This window comes from Monodon monoceros, unplaced genomic scaffold, assembly GCF_005190385.1.
Source record: "Monodon monoceros isolate NGI ecotype Baffin Bay Population unplaced genomic scaffold, NGI_Narwhal_1 Super_Scaffold_3, whole genome shotgun sequence".
NCBI classification, from domain to species: domain Eukaryota; kingdom Metazoa; phylum Chordata; class Mammalia; order Artiodactyla; family Monodontidae; genus Monodon; species Monodon monoceros.
Genome location: NW_021703780.1, coordinates 89,722,005 through 89,743,545, shown reverse-complemented (window position 1 = coordinate 89,743,545; position 21,541 = coordinate 89,722,005). Strand labels below are relative to the sequence as shown.

The following is a 21,541-nucleotide window of genomic DNA, read 5'->3' as shown; positions in this document are numbered from 1 at the left end:
ATCTGTCCCTTCATCTTGCACATACATGAGCTCCCACACGGAGACCTCCCGCTTCCCCCTCTGCCTATGTCAGCCACTTTCTTTCACAGCTGCTTAGACTCCAGCTGGGAGCCAGTTCTGGCAGACCCTGCCTAACTCTGAGTTTCTTCTCTGTGTGTTCCCTAAGCGCTGCCGCCTATTTCTGTTTGGAAGATATTATGTTAATCTTTACTTCACTGGTGTTTTCCAAATTGTTTCATGTGTGTATATATTGTCATAATAGCTGAATTTTGTAAAACCCTAGGAAGCGAGTCTTGGGGTTTCTATCTCCTCTCTCCTCCTTCAACTGAAATAGACCATTTATCATTTAAAAAATAATTTTTATAATCATAAAGTGAAAATGAAAACCCCTCTGCAAAACAGTCAGTGTAAACCACAGATGCTTAACCTGGGATGAAGAGTTCCCATTGCTTCATTCTTTTACTGGTTTTCTAGAAATTTGGGGAAGAGGATCCAGAAATACACTTCCCTCTCCAACGCCAACATCTCTCACTTTTGGGTCTGCGCTTTGCAAGCTCCCCTCTGCTGATTTCTCCAGGGAGTTCACGGCTTTAGGGACATTAAAAGAAGTTCCCTCTAGCAAAATTTGGGAGCCACTGCTCTAGAGACAGAAGGGACAGCATTTAGGTCTCCAGCCAAATTTACTTCCTCTTCACTTTGCATTTGATGGACCCAGTAAAAGTGACAATTTAATCAAAACGTAAGTCACAAAGAACAGGTAAAAGAGAGCAAACCAAAATAAAACCAAAATAAAAAAGCCAGGCAAAGGGAGAGTTGTGTTACTGGAAGATGTTTTAATACCCCTCATTTCTAGAAACATGCCATGAGTTGGATCGAGGGACACAAACTTTTTCTGTAAAGGGCCAGATAGTAAATATTTGAGGCTTTGCAAGCTAGGTGGTTTCTGCTACAACTACTCAACCCTGCCGCCCATGTAGCACAAAAGCAGCCTAGACAACTTGTTAATGAATGAGTATGGGGCCAGGTCCAATAGAACTTTATTTGTGGATGCTGAAATTTGAATTTCATCTAATTTTCATGTGTCACAAAATGCTCTTTTCCTTTTTATTTTTTTCCTATCGTTTGAAAATGTAAAACCATTCTCAAGCATGTGGGCTGTGCAAACACAGGTGGAGGGCTGGATTTGGCTGTGGGGCTGTAGTTTGTCAAGCACTGGATAAGAGAGTTTTGGGCAAAAAGAACAGCTTGTTGAAAAGCATTGTGGCAGGAAGCATAAGGCCATTTGAAGAAATGACAGGAGGTCCACGTGGCTCGAGAAGTAAGATTCAGGGAGACTAGGAGAGAGCAGTTGGGACAGTGTGGCTGGAGCGTGACCAGTTTAGGGTTTTGTTGGTCATGTGATGGGCTGTCTGTCCTGAGGTTAATGGGAAGCCACTAATATAGTGCCACACCTGGTTGTGCATTAGAATCACCTGGGAAACTTAAAAACCTATTCAGACTCCTGGTTTCATCTCAGAATTCCTTAGAAAGAATCTTTGGGGACAGAGAGTGGGATTCTGTATTTTTAAATGTACCTCTGTTGGTCCCAATGCAGTTAGCTCAGCACCAGCCTGCAGACCTGAATTTGGGAAATACTTGTGGATCTCTGCTTGAGGGATGGAGAGACCCTAGGAAGGTCAAGTGAGTTCCCAGATGGGTGCACAAGAAGGCCTAGCAGATGCTTTCTGAATACACACATCAAACACAACTGATCAAGGATGAGAAACAATTTAAAAGGACTGCGGAGAGCCATGCCCAAATCATTTCCTAACTCTGTCTGTTCCCCAGTGAAGTACCAGTTCCTCAGCCTGCTTCTGAGGAATTTTTCAGCCTGATCCCCCCCTGTTCAAAAATTCCTCTGTACTTTCCTTTTGAATATGTTTTATTCCTGCTGCTCCTTTCACTTAAATATCCCATCACCACCTTCTCCACTGATCTTCTCTAAGAATCAGATGATGCAGGATGGTTGGTTCATTCATTTCGTACAAAAATCCTAAGTATCTACGGTATTCTAGGCACAGTACCAGGAGTGGGGGCACTCGTGTGCTCAAACACACATGGCATCTTTGTTCATGGTCATTTCAGCCTGTTATGGGAAATAAACAATAAAATAATCATACCCATAAACACAAAATTTGTAACTGTAAAGAGAAGGAAGGAAGGAAGGAAGGAGAGAGGAAAGGATGGAAAGAAGGAAGAAAGGAGAAAGAAAGAAATCCATACTCCCAACTCCCAGGCAAACCACCGTTACTATTTTGGTGGAGTTCCTTCCAGGCTTTTTCTCTGCATGTGTATCAAAATATGAATATGTATATGCGTGTTGAGACTATACAATGATATTTTATATACTGTTAAAAACTAAAATTTATACCTGTAAAAGATGAAAAGTCTCTTTCCTTTAAAGCACTGTAGAAATTTTTTCCCTTTCAAAATGACACCCGTATGGTGTTAGGTAGTGTTCTAATTTCATTCTTTTACATGTAGCTGTCCAGTTTTCCCAGCACCACTTATTGAAGAGGCTGTCTTTTCTCCATTGTATATTCTTGCCTCCTTTGTCAAACATAAGGTGACCATAGGTGCGTGGGTTTATCTCTGGGCTTTCTATCCTGTTCCTATTGATCTATATTTCTGTTTTTGTGCCAGTATCATACTGTCTTGATTATTGTAGCTTTGTACTATAGTCTGGAGACAGGGAGCCTGATTCCTCCAGCTCCATTTTTCTTTCTCAAGATGGCTTTGGCTAGTCACGGTCTTTTGTGTCTCCATACAAATTGTAATATTTTTTGTTCTAGATCTTTGAAAAATGCCATTGGTAATTTGATAGGGATTGCACTGAAGCTATAGATTGCTTTGGGTAGTTTGGTCATTTTCACAATGTGGATTCTTCCAATCCAAGAACATGGTACATCTCTCCATCTATTTGTGTCGTCTTTGATTCTTTCATCAGTGTCTTATAGTTTTCTGCATACAGGTCTTTTGCCTCCTTAGGTAGGCTTATTCCTAGGTATTTTATTCTTTTTGTTGCAATGGTAAATAGGACTATTTCCTAAATTTCTCTTTCTGATTTGTCTTTGTTAGTGTATAGGGATGCAAGAGATTTCTGTGTGTAAACTCAAAATGGATTAAAGACCTAAATGTAAGGCCAGGCACTATAAAACTCTTAGAAGAAAACATAGGCAGAACACTCTTTGACATAAGCTACAACAAGATCTTTTTAGACCCACCTCCTAGAGTAATGAAAATAAAAACAAAAATAAATAAATGGGACCTAATTAAATGTAAAAGCTTTTGCACAGCAAAGGAAACCATAAACAAGACGAAAAGACAACCCTCAGAATGGGAGGAAACATTTGCAAATGAAGCAACTGACAAAGGATTAATCTCCAAAATATACAAGCAGCTCATGCAGCTCAATATCAAAAAAACAAAAAACCCAATCGAAAAATGGGTGGAAGAACTAAATAGACATTTCTCCAAAAAAGACATACAGATGGCCAACAAACACATGAAAAGATGCTCAACATCACTAATCATTAGAGAAATGCAAATCAACACCACAATGAGGGATCACCTCACACTGGTCAGAATGGGCATCATCAAAAAATCTGCAAACAATAAATGCTGGAGAGGGTGTGAAGAAAAAGGAATCCTCTTGCACTGTTGGTGGGAATGTAAATTGATACAGCCACTATGGAGAACAGTATGTAGGTTCCTTAAAAAACTAAAAATATAACTACCATATGACCCAGCAATCCCACTATGGGGCATATACCCTGAGAAAACCATAATTCAAAAAGAGTTATGTACCCCAATGTTCACTGCAGCACTATTTACAATAGCCAGGACATGGAAGCAACCTAAATGTTCATTGACAGATGAATGGATAAAGAAAATGTAGCACATACATACAATGGAATATTACTCAGCCATAAAAAGGAACAAAATTGAGTCATTTGTAGTGATGTGGATGAACCTAGAGTCTGTCATACAGAGTGAAGTCAAAAAGAGAAAAAAAAATATCATGTATTAGTGCATATATATGGAATCTAGAAAAATGATACTGATGAACCTATTTGTAGGGCAGGGAAAGAGATGCAGACGTAGAGAATGAACTTGTGGACAAAGTGGGGGAAGGGGAGGGTGGGACGATTTGAGAGAGTAGCACTGACATATATACACTACCATGTGTAAAATAGATAGCTAGTAGGAAACTGCTGTATAGCACAGAGCTCAGTGCTCTGTGACGACCTAGAGGGATGGGATGGGGAGGGTGGAAGGGAGGCTCATGAGGGAGGGGATACAGGTACACATATAGCTGATTCACTCTGTTGTACAGCAGAAACTAACACAACCTTGTAAAGCAAATATACTCGAATAAAAAAAATGACACCTGTAGAACCGTGTTTTAAATTATGTTCATAATCTCAAATGTGTCTTATACGGAGGAAGGGTGTGACAGATGTCTACTGAATTGAATATATCAGGGATGTGATGTGGGAAGTTTGATCTCGTGGAAGATTTGAGTGAGGGCTGGTTTCAAATAAACCAGTTAAGAGGTTAGTTTAACAGTGGCAAAGTCTATACAAGAGATAATAAGGGTGGAAACTAGGACAGGGGCAGAGGACTGACTGACAGAGAAACAATGAACATGGGAGACAGCTAGAAGGATTTTATCAGGTGTTGCCTTTAGATTGGGGACCTTTTTGAAAATACTTCCACATAAAAATTCAGCTCTCTTGCCAGCATATCCTGAGGCACAACCAATACTGTGAGCATATGAATAGAACAGGTGGTAGGTAGTCCCTGCCTGAATTTGGAGATCACTTTAAATCCTGGCCATAAAACAATATGACATAACTATACTGAGGTAGGAAAGGCTGGTGGCTGAGGGTTAAATTCACGGAGTCTCCACAGGACAGGGTCTGTGTACCATTACAGACATTTAAGAACAAATGTCTCTAAACTCTTCCGCAACTGCTCTTCAGGGGAACTCAAAGCCATAACTATTTTATGCATGGCTCTAGGAGAGACAGACGGAAGGAATGGGGGAAAGTTCCAGGTCTCAACTGGAGAGCAGGACAAGCTCTGCCTATTTCCATGACTACACATGCAAAATTTAAATGATATAGTACTGCCAATAAGCAGGGCAACAGATTCTACCTAGAGCAATGATGCTCAAGTTGCTTTGATGTTGTTTTGCCTCCAAGACAGGATTTCCATTATTATAGAGATGAAGTGCCTCTAATTATTGCAATAACATAATTGTTCCCCAGGGCAGAATTCCTAATAACAGTGCTGTATGCCTCTGCAGCCCCTGTAAGAGATATCCTGAGGGCAGGTTTCTCATTAAGAGCACATATATAGACACGCTGCCTCCAGAAGGGAAACAGAACGCCTGCAGCAATAAACTTTCCTTTCCACTCAAGGATTGCATCAGCCTTCTGGGCAAATACCTGCCATCACATTTGCTCTGCCTCCCAGACTGCCAGTGTCTTCAGACCAGAGTTTCATACCTTATAGACAACATGGAGTTTTGCTGCCCTGTGCTGGGATTTTCCTCCACGTTTTACATGCATTTCAACTCTTCCAAAGGCCTTTGGGAAGAGAGGCAAATTAGAGCCATGATCTAATTTCACCTTGGATGAAGACTTCAATGTCTCTAGACAAGACACATGCATTTTATTCCTATTTGGGTTGAACAGTCTCATAGGATGTTAGACTTGCTCTGATTATACCGTGGGGGGTCAGGCAAACATAAACATATATTTCAGTCTGGGAAGGAATGCCTAAGAATATGGATAATTATACCATTTTATTGTCTTCAGAATGTGTCCACTGTGGCCTCAATGTGCTCGCCCAAGGTGATGTTAAGGTTCCTAGGTCCAGCACTCATCTTTGAGCCATTATTTTGTCGGACCGCTTGGAAGCACCAAGCGCTTGCTCCTTCTTGAAACTTTCTGCTCCCTTAGTTTCTGTTTACTACGCTCTCCTGCTTGTTCCCCACGTCTCTGAATTCGCACTCCAGTCCTCCCAGTGGGCTCTGCTTCCACCCATTCTTTGCATGTGGCCATTCCTCAAGGTTCCTTCCTTTGATTCACAGGCGTTCTCATGCTACAAAACTCTCTCTGGATTCACTTCTCCACTCCATGGCTTATTATCTACTGGTGACAGCTAGGTCTCTGTCTTTACTCTCCTGAACTCAGACCCACAGTTCCTGTTAGACATTCATTCACTGAAAACTTACTCTGTACCAGGCATTGTCCTAGATCCTACCGCTACAGAATTGGACAAAACACAAAGGGCTCCATGTAACCGTGATGGTCCTTCAAAGTAGAAGAGAGAGGCAGAAGAGGAGGTTGAAGTGCTGTGTTGTGAGAACTCAACTGGACTGCACTTGACTTTGTTAGCTCTACGCCATGCGCCAAGGAATGCAAGTGACCTCTAGAAAGCCAGACACCGAGTCTCCCCTAGAACCTCCAGGAGGAACACGTGACTTTAGCTCAAGAGGAACCATTTCAGACTTATGACCTCCAAGGCTGTATAATATTAAATTTGTATTGTTTAAGCCACACACACAAACACACACACATACACACGTCTCTGTTTTCATGGACTTTACATTATGATTAAATGGAGGGTGGAGAAAACAGATAATAAAACAAAAAAGCAAATATGCAGCATGTTATATGGTGATAAGAACTATGGAAAATATAAAGCATGGAAAGAGGATGGGGCGGTGTTTACAATTTGAAATAGGTTAGCTGGGAAAAGGCTTTGCTGAGAAGGTGGCACTGAATGGGAATTCCAATCTGAATGTGACATCACCACTTACAGGCACCTCAGATTTAACATGTTAATACTAATGTCTTTATTTTCCCCTCTCAAACTTGTTTTTTCTGTACTCTGTATTGTGGTAAATGGCACTGCCATCTACCAGCTGCTCAAGTTAGAATCCTAGGAGTCATTTTCTTTTTTGCTTCCTTCTTTCAAAAATCTTTCTGCTTAAATTTAAATTCTACTCTTTAATAGCTCATCTATCTGACATCAGAAGACTGACATCATTGAAGTCCTTTTGATTTCTGTCCCAGCCTACTGCCTGCAACTGGTCTCTGTACCTGCCAAATCTTGTTCTCTGATTCCTTCTCCATGTCACAGGCAGAGCAACCTTTCTGCAGCACGTGTATGACTCTGCACTCCCTTCCATAAAATCCTTCAATTCTCTCCCAGAGTTCAAGGCTAAACTCTACAGACATAAAATTCAAGGCTTCCACAATCTATTGTTGACCTACCTTTTCCAATGCTCCATCTTAATATATCACCTTTATAACATACGCCCTAGGATTATTGAAAAACATATTGCTATTTTGCTACTGGGCCCCCTGCACTGTTCTAAGAGCATCTTTTTTAAAAATAAATTTATTTATTTATTTATTTCCGGCTGTGTTGGGTCTCTGTTGCTGCACGCGGGCTTTCTCTAGTTGTGACGAGTGGGGCTACTCTTCGTTGCGGCGCGCAGGCTTCTCACTGCGGTGGCTTCTCTTGTTGCAGAGCATGGGCTCTAGGTGCGTGGGCTTCAGTCGTTGTGGCACGCAAGCTCAGTAGTTGTGACTTGGGGGCTCTAGAGGGCAGGCTCAGTAGTTGTGGCGCACGGGGTTAGTTGCTCCGTGGCATGTAGGATCTTCCCAGACTAGGGCTCGAACCTGTGTCCCCTGCATTGTCAGGTTGCTTCTTAACCACTGCGCCAGCAGGGGTGTCCTGTAAGAGCATCTTGAGGGCTGGGTTTATGTCTCCGCTTTCTCTCTGTCCTCAGTGCCAAGCAAAGGGCTTAGCATGTGGCAAGTATCCAATGAATATTTCGTTCGTTGATCAAAATTTGTGTTGGCTAGTTTGACAAAATAGCCCTGCTGCTGTTCTGAAACCACGCCTGTGACATGCAGGCTGTAAGTTTCAGATTCTTTTCGGAAACATTCAGCAGCATATCCCTCTACTTAGTTATTATACATTAGCTTGATACAATGTATTAGCCTAATGTCTAAAAGGAAGCAGAGAAATTCTCAAGGATGAGTAAGAATAAGAAATCATTATTCACACATTGTTAATTAGAGTAACATTTCACTCATTTCTTCAGCTTCAGTGAGAAATAAAATATTTTCTCTAAGTGAATTTTCCAGACAGCTAGATTTATCCCTTTAAGCACTAAGTTAATTTTTAAAAATTATCACTGGGAGGGAGTGGTCTTTCTATGATGTACACTCACCTGCCTTACTAATCTAAGCTCACTGAAGATAATTTTTCCTCTTTAGGGACCTAATAAAACAGTAATTGTTTGCTGCAGAGGTAAAGAAACATATTTATTCCCTTATTAATACTGCTTTAATTCCGAACGGCAGATTTAATTCTGGCTTTCAGAAAGACATTGAAAGAAATGCTTAAGACAGTGAGAGGATGCCAAATAATGTCATGTGAAGATGATCAGGGACATTTGGGCTTGGAAAAGAATTGAAAGAGGACTTGAGAATAGCTTGTTAGAATATAAGGGGAAGAGGGGTGATGGAAAAGAATTAGATTGTTTAGTATAACTTCAGAGTGGAAATTACAAGGATATTGGTTATAAAGAAATAATCTAACAATTAGTTAGGTCTCCATCTTAGATGTAACCAGGGAAGGTGAGGGTCTAGCCATTGTGGGGATCCCTGTCCTGGAATGGAGGCTAGGCTCCATGACTAGAGTAGGAATTTGACAATACTGCCTGCCTAGCATCCATTTTTTCTTTTTCTGGTTGTAGGACCCTACATTTCTTTGGAGAAACCCCTGTCCCATTCTCAGTCCATGAGGTCTGAGGTGGCGCTTCTCCAAGGGCCTCGTAGGATAAGCACACGATCATGTGCTTCTAATCAGTGCATCACACCCCCTTGAATGTTACTGGCTCAGGGAAGATCACTGACCAAGGCAGGTTTATTCAATTTCATGAACACCTATTCTGGGACTGTTAGAAGAGAGGGCAAGCATGGTGCTGCTGGCAGGCATCCTACTGCCAGGAGAGGACAACCCATCAGAAAATGGAGCCAACAAAGAGCAAGGCACTGGTGAGAGATGAAGAGAGCCATCCACTCCTGATGTCACCATGTAAGCACCTGAACCTGGTCACACCTCAAGTCACAGCCCATTCCTGGTCTTCTCAAACATGGAGCCAATGAATTCCCTTTTGTACTGAAGCCAGCTCTGAGCTGGGTTTCTGTCACTTGCAATCAAGAGTCCATCCAGGTTGGTTTAATGGCTCCCTATAATTCTAGGAGCCTAGGTTTTTATTAATGGTTCTATTATTTCTATATTTTGATGTTTTTGTTTGCAATAGATCAACTTCAACCTCATCTGCCTCAAGTGCCTTCTGTCTAGAAACGAAAAGTAAACAAAATTATCAACTTTATTCAGTTAGTTGGCTTAACTGCTCAATTAATCCAAATGATGCCACTGCCTCGGTGGCATCTAGAGGCCTCTCCTGAGAAGTAAAGTACTTGCACCTTTGTGACAAGTCATCCCTGTTTTAAATGTCTGCTATTGCCTACACTCTGATCGCTGGATAAATATACAAGAAAACAAGAAATGATTTATGTTTATGGCTATTCTGCCCACACAATGGCAAAGCTATAAAAATTGAAGATTCAGTCTTGCATTTAGATGATTGGTTTAATATAGATAAGGCCAGTGTAAATCTGATTTAAATTTCTAAAGCTTTAAAAAACCAAAGTAAGGACATACAAACATATTTTAAAAATTGCTCACATGTTAACATTAAATCAGTATTTTTGAATCCATACCCACTGAGATAACTATAATACCACCATATAAGATCAAAATGTAAACATTTAAAAATGTTGCTTCTTATACTTTTATTGTAAACTCATTTGTAGGCAGTTGATTAGTTAAATTTGAAATTAAAAATCACTTAAGTAGCATTTGGCAAAGTCAAAACATAAGCTCTAGGGAGAACATTAATGAAAAGTGGTGCTTGATCACAAATTTTGTTCCACTGAAACTTGGTTTATATCGATATTTTGTAATTGAGATGAATAATCTTTTATTCAAATGTTAAAGGCCATCATTAAAAAGTCTACAAGTAACAAATGTTGGAGAGAGTGTGGAGAAAAGGGAACCCTCTTGCACTGTTGGGAATGTAAATTGGTGCAGCCACTACGAAAAACATTGTGGAAGTTCCTGAAAAAACCAAAAATAGAGTTGCCATATGATCCAGCAATCCCACTCCTGGGAATACACCCAGACAAAACTATAATTCGAAAAGATACATGCACCCCCTATGTTCATAGCAGCACTATTTACAATAAATAGCCAAGACATGGAAACAACCTAAATGTCCGTTGACAGATGAACGGATAAAGAAGACATAGTACATATATACAATGGAATGCTAATCAGCCATAAGAAAAGAATGAAATAACGCCATTTGCAGCAACAAGGATGGACCTAGAGATTATTATACTAAGTGAAGTAAGTCAGAAAGAGAAAGACAAATACCATATGATATCACTTATATGTGAAATCTAAAAATACAATACAAATCAACATATCTATGAAACAAAAACAGACTCACAGACATAGAGAACAGACTTGTGGTTGCCAAGGGGGAGGGGAGAGTGGGGGAAGGATGGATTGGGAGTTTGGGATTAGCAGATGCAATCTATTATATACAGGATAGATAAACAACAAGTTCCTACTGTATAGCACAGGGAACTATATTCAATATCCTGTGATAAACCATAATGGAAAAGAATATGAAAAAGAATATTTATATGTATAACTGAGTCGCTCTGCTGTACAGCAGAAATTAACACAACATTGTAAATCAACAATACTTCAATAAAATTTTCTAAAATCTTTTATTCAAATGTTAAAGGTTTGCCTTTTGATTCTTAGGATTCCACATCTCAAAAAAGAATTAGGCGACGAGGGGAAGATGGCGGAAGAGTAAGACGCGGAGATCACCTTCCTCCCCACAGATACACAAGAAATACATCTACACATGGAACAACTCCTACAGAACACCTACTGAACGCTGGCAGAAGACCTCAGACCTCCCCAAAGGCAAGAAACTCCCCACGTACCTGGGTAGGGCAAAAGAAAAAAGAATAAACAGAGACAAAAGGATAGGGACGGGACCTGCACCAGTGGGAGGGAGCTGTGAAGGAGGAAAGGTTTCCACACACTAGGAAGTCCATTTGCGGGCGGAGACTGTGGGTGGCGGAGGGGGGAAGCTCGGACCCGCAGAGGAGAGCACAGCAACAGGGGTGCGGAGCGCAAAGCGGAGAGATTCCCGCACAGAGGATCGGTGCCGACTGGCACTCACCAGCCCGAGAGGCTTGTCTGCTCACCTGCCGGGGCGGGCGGGGCTGGGAGCTGAGGCTCGGGCTTCGGTCAGAGCTCAGGGAGAGGACTGGGGTTGGCGGTGTGAACACAGCCTGCAGGGGGTTAGTGCACCACGGCTAGCCGACAGGGAGTCCGAGGAAAAGTCGGGACCTGCCGAAGAGGCAAGAGACTTTTTCTTCCCTCTTTGTTTCCTGGTGCGCGAGGAGAGGGGATTAAGAGCACTACTTAAAGGAGCTCCAGAGACGGACGCGAGCCGCGGCTAAAAGCGCGGACCTCAGAGACTGGCATGAGACCCTAAGGCTGCTGCTGCCGCCCCCAAGAAGCCTGTGTGCGAGCACAGGTCACTATCCACACCCCCTTCCGGGGAGCCTGTGCAGCCCGCCACTGCCAGGGTCCCGGGATCCAGGGACAACTTCCCTGGGAGAACGCATGGCGCACCTCAAGCTGCTGCAACATCACACTGGCCTCTGCCGCCGCAGGCTCGCCCCGCACTCCGTACCCCTCCATCCACCCGGCCTGAGTGAGCCAGAGTCCTCGAAGCAGCTGCTCCTTTAACCCCGTCCTGTCTGAGCTAAGAACAGATTCCCTCCGGCGACCTACACGCAGAGGCGGGGCCAAATCCAAAGCTGAGCCCCAGGAGCTGTGAGAACAAAGAAGAGAAAGGGAAATCTCTCCCAGCAGCCTCAGAAGCAGCAGATTAAATCTCCACAATCAACTTGATGTACCCTGCATCTGCGGAATACCTGAACAGACAACGAATCATCCCAAATCGAGGAGGTGGACTTTGAGAGCAAGATTTATGATTTTTTCCCCTTTTCCTCTTTTTGTGAGTGTGTATGCTTCTGTGTGAGATTTTGTCTGTATAGCTTTGCTTCCACCATTTGTCCTAGGGTTCTATCCGTCCGTGTTTTTTTTTTTCTTAAAAAGTTTTTTTTTTCTTAATAATTATTTTTTATTTTAATAACTCGATTTCATTTTATCTTACTTTATTTTATTTTAACTTCTTTCTTTCTTTCCTTCCTTCCCTCCTCCCTCCCTCCCTCCCTCCTTCCTTTCTTCCTTCCTCTCTCTCTCTCTCTCTTTCTTTCTTTCTTTCCTTTTCTCCCTTTTATTCTGAGCCGTGTAGATGAAAGCCTCTTGGTGCTGCAGCCAGGAGTCAGTGCTGTGCCTCTGAGGTGGGAGAGACAACTTCAGGACACTGGTCCACAAGAGACCTCCCAGCCCCACATAATATCAAACAGCAAAAATCTCCCAGAGATCTCCATCTCAACACCAGCACCCAGCTTCACTCAATGACCAGGAAGCTACAGTGCTGGACACCCTATGCCAAACAATTAGCAAGACAGCAATACAACCCCACCCATTAGCAGAGAGGCTGCCTAAAATCATAATAAGTCCACAGACACCCCAAAACACACCACCAGATGTGGACATGCCCACCAGAAAGACAAGACCCAGCCTCATCCACCAGAACACAGGCACTAGTCCCCTCCACCAGGAAGCCTACACAACCCACTGAACCAACTTTAGCCACTGGGGACAGACACCAAAAACAACAGGAACCACGAACCTGAAGCCTGCAAAAAGGAGACCCCAAACACAGTAAGCAAAATGAGAAGACAGAAATATAGCAGATGAAGGAGCAAGATAAAAACCCAGCAGACCTAACAAATGAAGAGGAAATAGGCAGTCTACCTGAAAAAGAATTCAGAATAATGATAGTAAAGATGATCCAAAATCTTGGAAATAGAATAGACAAAATGCAAGAAACATTAAACAAGGACCTAGAAGAACTAAAGATGAAACAAGCAATGATAAACAACACAATATATGAAATTAAAAATACTCTAGATGGGATCAATAGCAGAATAACTGAGGCAGAAGAGTGGATAAGTGACCTGGAAGATAAAATAGTGGAAATAACTACTGCAGAGCACAATAAAGAAAAAAGAATGAAAAGAACTGAGGACAGTCTCAGAGACCTCTGGGACAACATTAAACGCACCAACATTGGAATTATAGGGGTTCCAGAAGAAGAAGAGAAAAAGAAAGGGACTGGGAAAATATTTGAAGAGATTATAGTTGAAAACTTCCCTAATATGGGAAAGGAAATAGTTAATCAAGTCCAGGAAGCACAGAGAGTCCCATACAGGATAAATCCAAGGAGAAATATGCCAAGACGCATATTAATCAAACTATCAAACATTAAATACAAAGAAAACATATTAAAAGCAGCAAGGGAAAAACAACAAATAACACACAAGAGAATCCCCATAAGGTTAACAGCTGATCTTTCAGCAGAAACTCTGCAAGCCAGAAGGGACTGGCAGGGCATATTTAAAGTGATGAAGGAGAAAAACCTGCAACCAAGATTACTCTACCCAGCAAGGATCTCATTCAGATTTGATGGAGAAATTAAAACCTTTACAGACAAGCAAAAGCTGAGAGAGTTCAGCACCACCAAACCAGCTTTACAACAAATGCTAAAGGAACTTCTCTAGGCAAGAAACACAAGAGAAGGAAAAGACCTACAATAACGAACCCAAAACAATTAAGAAAATGGTCATAGGAACATACATATCGATAATTACCATAAATGTAAATGGACTAAATGCTCCCACCAAAAGACACAGATTGGCTGAATGGTTACAAAAACAAGACCCATATATATGCTGTCTACAAGAGACCCACTTCAGACCTAGAGACACATACAGACTGAAAGTAAGGGGATGGAAAAAGATATTCCATGCAAATGGAAACCAAAAGAAAGCTGGAGTAGCAATTCTCATATCAGACAAAATACACTTTGAAATAAAGACTATTAGAAGAGACAAAGAAGGACACTACATAATGATCAAGGGATCTATCCAAGAAGAAGATATAACAATTATAAGTATTTATGCACCCAACATAGGAGCACCTCAGTACCTAAGGCAAATACTAACAGCAATAAAAGGGGAAATTGACAGTAACACATTCATAGTAGGGGACTTTAACACCCTACTTTCACCAAAGGACAGATCATCCAAAATGATAATAAATAAGGAAACACAAGCTTTAAATGATACATTAGACAAGATGGACTTCATTGATATTTATAGGACATTCCATCCAAAAACAACAGAATACACATTCTTCTCAAGTACTCATGGAACATTCTCCAGGATAGATCATATCTTGTGTCACAAATCAAGCCTTGGTAAATTTAAGAAAATTGAAACTGTACCAAGTACCTTTTCCGACCACAATGCTATGAGACTAGATATCAATTGCAGGAAAAGATCTGTAAAAAATACAAACACATGGAGGCTAAACAGTACACTACTTAATAACGAAGTGATCACTGAAGAAATCAAAGAGGAAATCAAAAAATACTTAGAAGCAAATGACAATGGAGACATGACGACCCAAAACCTATGGGATGCAGCAAAAGCAGTTCTAAGAGGGAAGTTTATAGCAATACAATCCTACCTTAAGAAACAGGAAACATCTCGAATAAACAACCTGACCTTGCACCTCAAGCAATTAGAGAAAGAAGAACAAAAAAACCCCAAAGTTAGCAGGAGGAAAGAAATCATAAAAATCAGATCAGAAAGAAATGAAAAAGAAATGAAGGAAACAATAGCAAAGATCAATAAAATTAAAAGCTGGTTCTTTGAGAAGATAAACAAAATTGATAAACCATTATCCAGACTCATCAAGAAAAAAAGGAAGAAGACTCAAATCAATAGAATTAGAAATGAAAAAGAAGTAACAACTGACACAGCAGAAATACAAAGGATCATAGAGATTACTACAAGCAACTCTATGCCAATAAAATGGACAACCTGGAAGAAATGGACAAATTCTCAGAAAAGCACAACCTGCCAAGACTGAACCAGGAAGAAATAGAAAATATGAACAGACCATTCACAAGCACTGAAATTGAAACTGTGATTAAAAATCTTCCAACAAACAAAAGCCCAGGACCAGATGGCTTCACAGGCGAATTCTATCAAACATTTAGAGAAGACCTAACACCTATCCTTCTCAAACTCTTCCAAAATATAGCAGAGGGAGGAACACTCCCAAACTCATTCTATGAGACCACCATCACCTTGATACCAAAACCAGAGAAGGATGTCACAAAGAAAGAAAACTACAGGCCAATATCACTGATGAACATAGATGCAAAAATCCTCAACAAAATACTAGCAAACAGAATCCAACAGCACATTAAAAGGATCATACACCATGATGAAGTGGAGTTTATTCCAGGAATGCAAGGATTCTTCAATATACGCAAATCAATCAACGTGATACACCATATTAACAAAGAGAAGGAGAAAAAACATATGATCATCTCAATAGATGCAGAGAAAGCTTTCGACAAAATTCAACACCCATTTATGATAAAAACCCTCCAGAAAGTAGGCATAGAGGGAAGTTTCCTCAACATAATAAAGGCCATATATGACAAACCCACAGCCAACATCGTCCTCAATGGTGAAAAACTGAAAGCATTTCCACTAAGATCAGGAACAAGACAAGGTTGCCCACTCTCACCACTCTTATTCAACATAGTTTTGGAAGTTTTTGCCACAGCAATCAGAGAAGAAAAGGAAATAAAAGGAATCCAAATCGGAAAAGAAGAAGTAAAGCTGTCATTGTTTGCAGATGACATGATACTATACATAGAGAATCCTAAAGATACTACCAGAAAACTGCTAGAGCTAATCAATGAATCTGATAAAGTATCAGGATACAAAATTAATGCACAGAAATCTTTGGCATTCCTATACATTAATGATGAAAAATCTGAAAGCGAAATCAAGAAAACACTCCCATTTACCACTGCAACAAAAAGAATAAAATATCTAGGAATAAACCTACCTAAGGAGACAAAAGACCTGTATGCAGAAAATTATAAGACACTGATGAAAGAAATTAAAGATGATACAAATAGATGGAGAGATATACCATGTTCTTGGATTGGAAGAATCAACATTGTGAAAATGACTCTACTACTCAAAGCAATCTACAGATTCAGTGCAATCTCTATCAAACTACCACTGGCATTTTTCACAGAACTAGAACAAAAACTTTCACAATTTGTATGGAAACACAAAAGACCCCGAATAGCCAAAGCAATCTTGAGAACGAAAAATGGAGCTGGAGGAGTCAGGTTCCCTGACTTCAGACTATACTACAAAGCTACAGTAATCAAGACAGTATGGTACTGCCACAAAAACAGAAATATCGATCAATGGAACAGGATAGAAAGCCCAGAGATAAACCTACGCACATATGGTCATCTCATCTTTGATAAAGGAGGCAGGAATGTACAGTGGAGAAAGGACAGCCTCTTCAATAAGTGGTGCTGGGAAAACTGGACAGGTACATGTAAAAGTATGAGATTAGATCACTCCCTAACACCATACACAAATATAAGCTCAAAATGGATTAAAGACCTAAATGTAAGGCCAGAAACTATCAAACTCTTAGAGGAAAACATAGGCAGAACACTCTGTGACTTAAATCACAGCAAGATCCTTTTTGACCCACCTCCTAGAGAAATGGAAATAAAAACAAAAATAAACATATGGGACCTAATGAAACTTCAAAGCTTTTGCACAGCAAAGGAAACCATAAAAAAGACCAAAAGACAACCCTCGGATGGGAGAAAATATTTGCAAATGAAGCAACTGACAAAGGATTAAACTCCAAAATTTATAAGAATCTCATGCAGCTCAATAACACAAAAACAAACAACCCAATCCAAAAATGGGCAGAAGACCTAAATAGACATTTCTCCAAAGAAGATATATAGATTACCAACAAACACATGACAGAATGCTCAACATCATTAATCATTAGAGAAATGTAAATCAAAACTACAATGAGATATAATCTCACACCAGTCAGAATGGCCATCGTCAAAATATCTAGAAACAATAAATGCTGGAGAGGGTGTGGAGAAAAGGGAACACTCCTGCACTGCTGGTGGGAATGTGAATTGGTTCAGCCACTATGGAGAACAGTATGGAGGTTCCTTAAAAAACTACAAATAGAACTACCATACGACCCAGCAATCCCACTACTGGGCATACATCCTGAGAAAACCATAATTCACAAAGAGTCATGTACCAAAATGTTCATTGCAGCTCTGTTTACAATAGCCCAGAGATGGAAACCACCTAAGTGTCTATTATCAGATGAATGGATAAAGAAGATGTGGCACATATATACAATGGAATATTACTCAGCCATAAAAAGAAACGAAATTGAGCTATTTGTAATGAGGTGGATGGACCTAGAGTCTGTCATACAGAGTGAAGTAAGTCAGAAAGAGAAAAACAAATACCGTATGTGGACACATATATATGGAATTTAAGAAAAAAAAAGTCATGAAGAACCTAGGGGTAAGAAAGGAATAAAGACACAGACCTACTAGAGAATGGACTTGAGGATATGGGGCGGGGGAATGGTAAGCTGTGACAAAGCGAAAGAGTGGCATGGACATATATACACTACCAAACGTAAAATAGATAGCTAGTGGGAAGCAGCCGCATAGCACAGGGAGATCAGCTCAGTGCTTTGTGACCACCTAGACGGGTGGGATAGGGAGGGTGGGAGGGAGGGAGACGCAAGAGGGAGGGGATATGGGAACATATGTATATGTATAACTGATTCACTTTGTTATAAAGCAGAAACTAACACACCATTGTAAAGCAATTGTACTCCAATAAAGATGTAAAAAAAAAAAAAGAATTAGGGCTAACAAGTCAGTATATTAGGAAGTATTACTCAACACTGGACACAGTCAAAGAATTTTTCCTTTTGTGTTGTTCTAACAATGTCAATCCTTTCCTAAAATAGGAATTCTAAAATCTTCACTTCTGAATTCTACATACGATTGCTTTTGTTCACTTATCCACTTAATTATGCTTCTGCTTTATCAGAAAAAAATAGAGGAAAATGGTAGAATTTCTTCTCTGCCAATGAGAAAATAATGGTAATATCTTTCTTATTTTTCACACTGTTCAGAACTTACAGGGTGTTCAGCTGAGATTATGTCTTTCTCGTAACTTAAAAACTAGCAGCCCATGGAGTCAACTTGGTCCATGGATGTGTGGACCATATTGTACTAACATTAAAATTTAAAAAAGGTGCTGATGATTAAAATTAAGATAGTTCAAATTAAATTCCTTATTTCTAGTTTCCCTTGAAAAATGAGATGGTGGGGAGTCAATGGACCTGCATCTCCATTTGGTGGCAAAAATATGCTAGAATTGAGTGGCAGATGTCTCCCTTGGATGGGGCATACACTGAAGTCCCCACCATTCCCCTTTAAATTACACCTGGCCAGCTTTTGGATTCATTTACATTAGGGAAATCAACCTATCTGTTTAATACATTGTGAGTGAGGTAGCAGGGAGAAATAAAACTGAGAATACAGCACCCATGGAGAGAAAAAGTGCTAATACTGATAGTTTGGGTCATGCCTGGTGACACTGGAGGTGGAGGTGATAAATACCAAGACTTGAGTAATGATGGGGAGTTCCCTCACTTTAAAGATACCTTTAGTGCCACATAAATGTTGAAGCAATATTTGAACCCCATTAATCAAGTCAGAAGAAAAAACAAAAATTGGAGAGAGATAAGTTTGGGGTAAGCTAAGTGGTAGAAACAGTCAATTAAATTCACTTATTAAAAATAATTCTTGATATTGATATATCATTTTCCCAAAGTTAATTTAATCAACTTATAGCAATGATTAAGTTATAGCAGTGGTAAACAATCATTAATACTGTTCAAAATGTTAGGCTGTCCCTTTTCTTCTAGGCACATAGTAAGACTGTATTTCCCTGCTGGGTTGAATTTGGGCAGAGCCATGTGACTTGTTTTGGCCATTGAAACATGAGTGAAAAAGATGTGTTTCACTTCTGGGCAGAAGCTTTAAGAGCCCATGCATGTTTAGCCACCCTCTTTTCCTTCTGCAATTCGAATGTTCCAGAGAGTGCTATTCTACCATCCTATACTTTAGAGGGCAGCAAAGCCCCCAGCAGACCCCTGGTGCGCGTGCAGTGTGGATGAGAAATTTCCTTTTGTTGTTTTAAGACACTGCAGCCTTCTTGTGACAGTGGCAAAGCTTATTTGCCTCTCCTGGATTTTGATCTACCATGTTGCTCGAGCTTCATTCATTCACGGTTTTTGACATGTCTGTCTCTTATCCATATTATTAAAAAAAATGTTTTCTTTATATCATGGTTATATTAAAACTTTAAAAATGCAGCCTTAATCTAAGCAATACATGTGGTACATAAAATAAGAAACTGTGCTCTCAAGTTCCAACTTTGGCTCCAGATTTAAATGCCATGCCAATAATTTGTAAACTATACTGCTTTCTTGATATGATAGAAATCAGAGAGAGATGTATATTACAGATTTAATATATGTGAATACACCATCTATAAACCATATCAGGTTTGTTGGCAAAAATCATTAATAAGGACAATATCATCAGTGCAATGATCTACTTTGCATATGCAAATCCAAAGGTGTACAGGTATAAAGTTGATACATACACATTTTTACAGCCTTCCCCAATTGCATCTTTGAGTACTTGACCTTTAGCATCCATGAAAATCGTTATGTATAGAGCTGGTAAATGTGATCTGATGTGGGACATGGACTCATGTGCAATTATCATTTTCCAACAGATTGAGTCGATTACGGAAAGGGGTGGGGGATATATTTTATGGAGGTGATGGCCAAGAAAAGGTCTTAAGAGATACCTGCCATCTGTCACAATGTGACCGAAAGCCCCAACAACCCCTGTAATTACACTGTATAAACAACATGGCTTCTAAACGTAATTCCCTTACAATAGGAAACACAGGTGACGAGTTTAGATATCAGAAAGAAAAAAAAACCAAAACACTTTTCAAAAAAAGTTTCTTTTTGGAACTCTGTTTCACAAAGACATGATTAAAATGATCAAAACCATCCTATTTGAGAATGAGTTTTGGAATTAGAGACATTTAGCTCCAAAAAAGGAGAGACTAACAAGAGACATACTAGCCACTGCCAAATATCTGAAGGGGTTGTCATCGCAAAGAAGAACTGAATTTACTTGTTTATACGAAAAGGAGGTAGGATGGAGAAAAGTGGGCAAACCTACAAATAAATTTTAGGCTAAAATTAAGAAAGTATGCTCATCTTTGGGCAGCTCCAAGAGCGTTCAAGAGGGATCATGTGACCTCTCTGTGCAGGAAGGGCTTTCTAGAATCTTAATATCAAGAAGGATTATAAAGACCAACTAATTTACCACCCTTTTCCAAAGCTTCAGTTCTTTGATTAACAGTTAATTCACGAAGAGCAGAGAGTAAATTCTTCCCTCTAGGACTATTAATAACAGACCTATAAATTATTGCAGGTTAATCAAATATTAAAATTATTTCAAGATAATACCTTTCATTTTCTCTTAACATGTCTCTTCCTTTCTTCCAGGTGTAGACAGGTTTCGGAGAGGCTTTCGGCTTACACTCAATGACAACTTCACCTCCCACTTTGACAAGAGTTACTCTTTTTAAGAGGGTTCTTGAAAAATCTGGGCCCACAGCTAGAAGAGAATATAGAAAATAGAATAATTAATTATTATGGAAGAAAAAACCCACTAGATCATTCTTTATAGCTTTTTTCTTTCTGTAATGGACTTATTGCTGTCTTGGGCATCAAAGGGAGGATGCTACATTTTTTTCTGAAGTAAAGGGAGTAGCAATGGATGTTTTGATAGATTATGAAAAGTTGAGCTGTAATTTGTATATGGTAAAATATACCAGTTGTAAGTGCACACAGCTTGATGCATTTCGTATACTCCAACGTGAAGATCAAAATATAGAACATTCTATCACCTTACTGAGTGATTCTTTAAAAAAAATTATTCCATGTTCAAATGAAGATAAATTTAAAAAATTCAGGGAAGCAAAAAGGAGAGAAAAAACAAAAACCCATAAGGTATTTTTCTGATTGTGTAGACTAAACCTTCCCTTCATTGATAGTTACCACCTCTGCTCTTTTCCATAGCACTCTGTTCATGTCTCCATCAGAAGATGTGCTGAAATGTCTATAGCATCAC

At 39.9% G+C, this 21,541-nt stretch overlaps 1 protein-coding gene across 1 annotated transcript in view; it reads right to left on the bottom strand.

Moving 5' to 3' along the window:
* The window catches only part of CNTN4 (contactin 4), a 501,156-nt gene that overhangs the window by 123,204 nt on the left and 356,411 nt on the right, over positions 1-21,541 (bottom strand). The window contains exon 10 of the mRNA XM_029243779.1: positions 20,875-21,025. Coding sequence (XP_029099612.1) covers positions 20,875-21,025 — 151 coding nt within the window. The remainder of the gene's footprint in view (positions 1-20,874; positions 21,026-21,541) is intronic.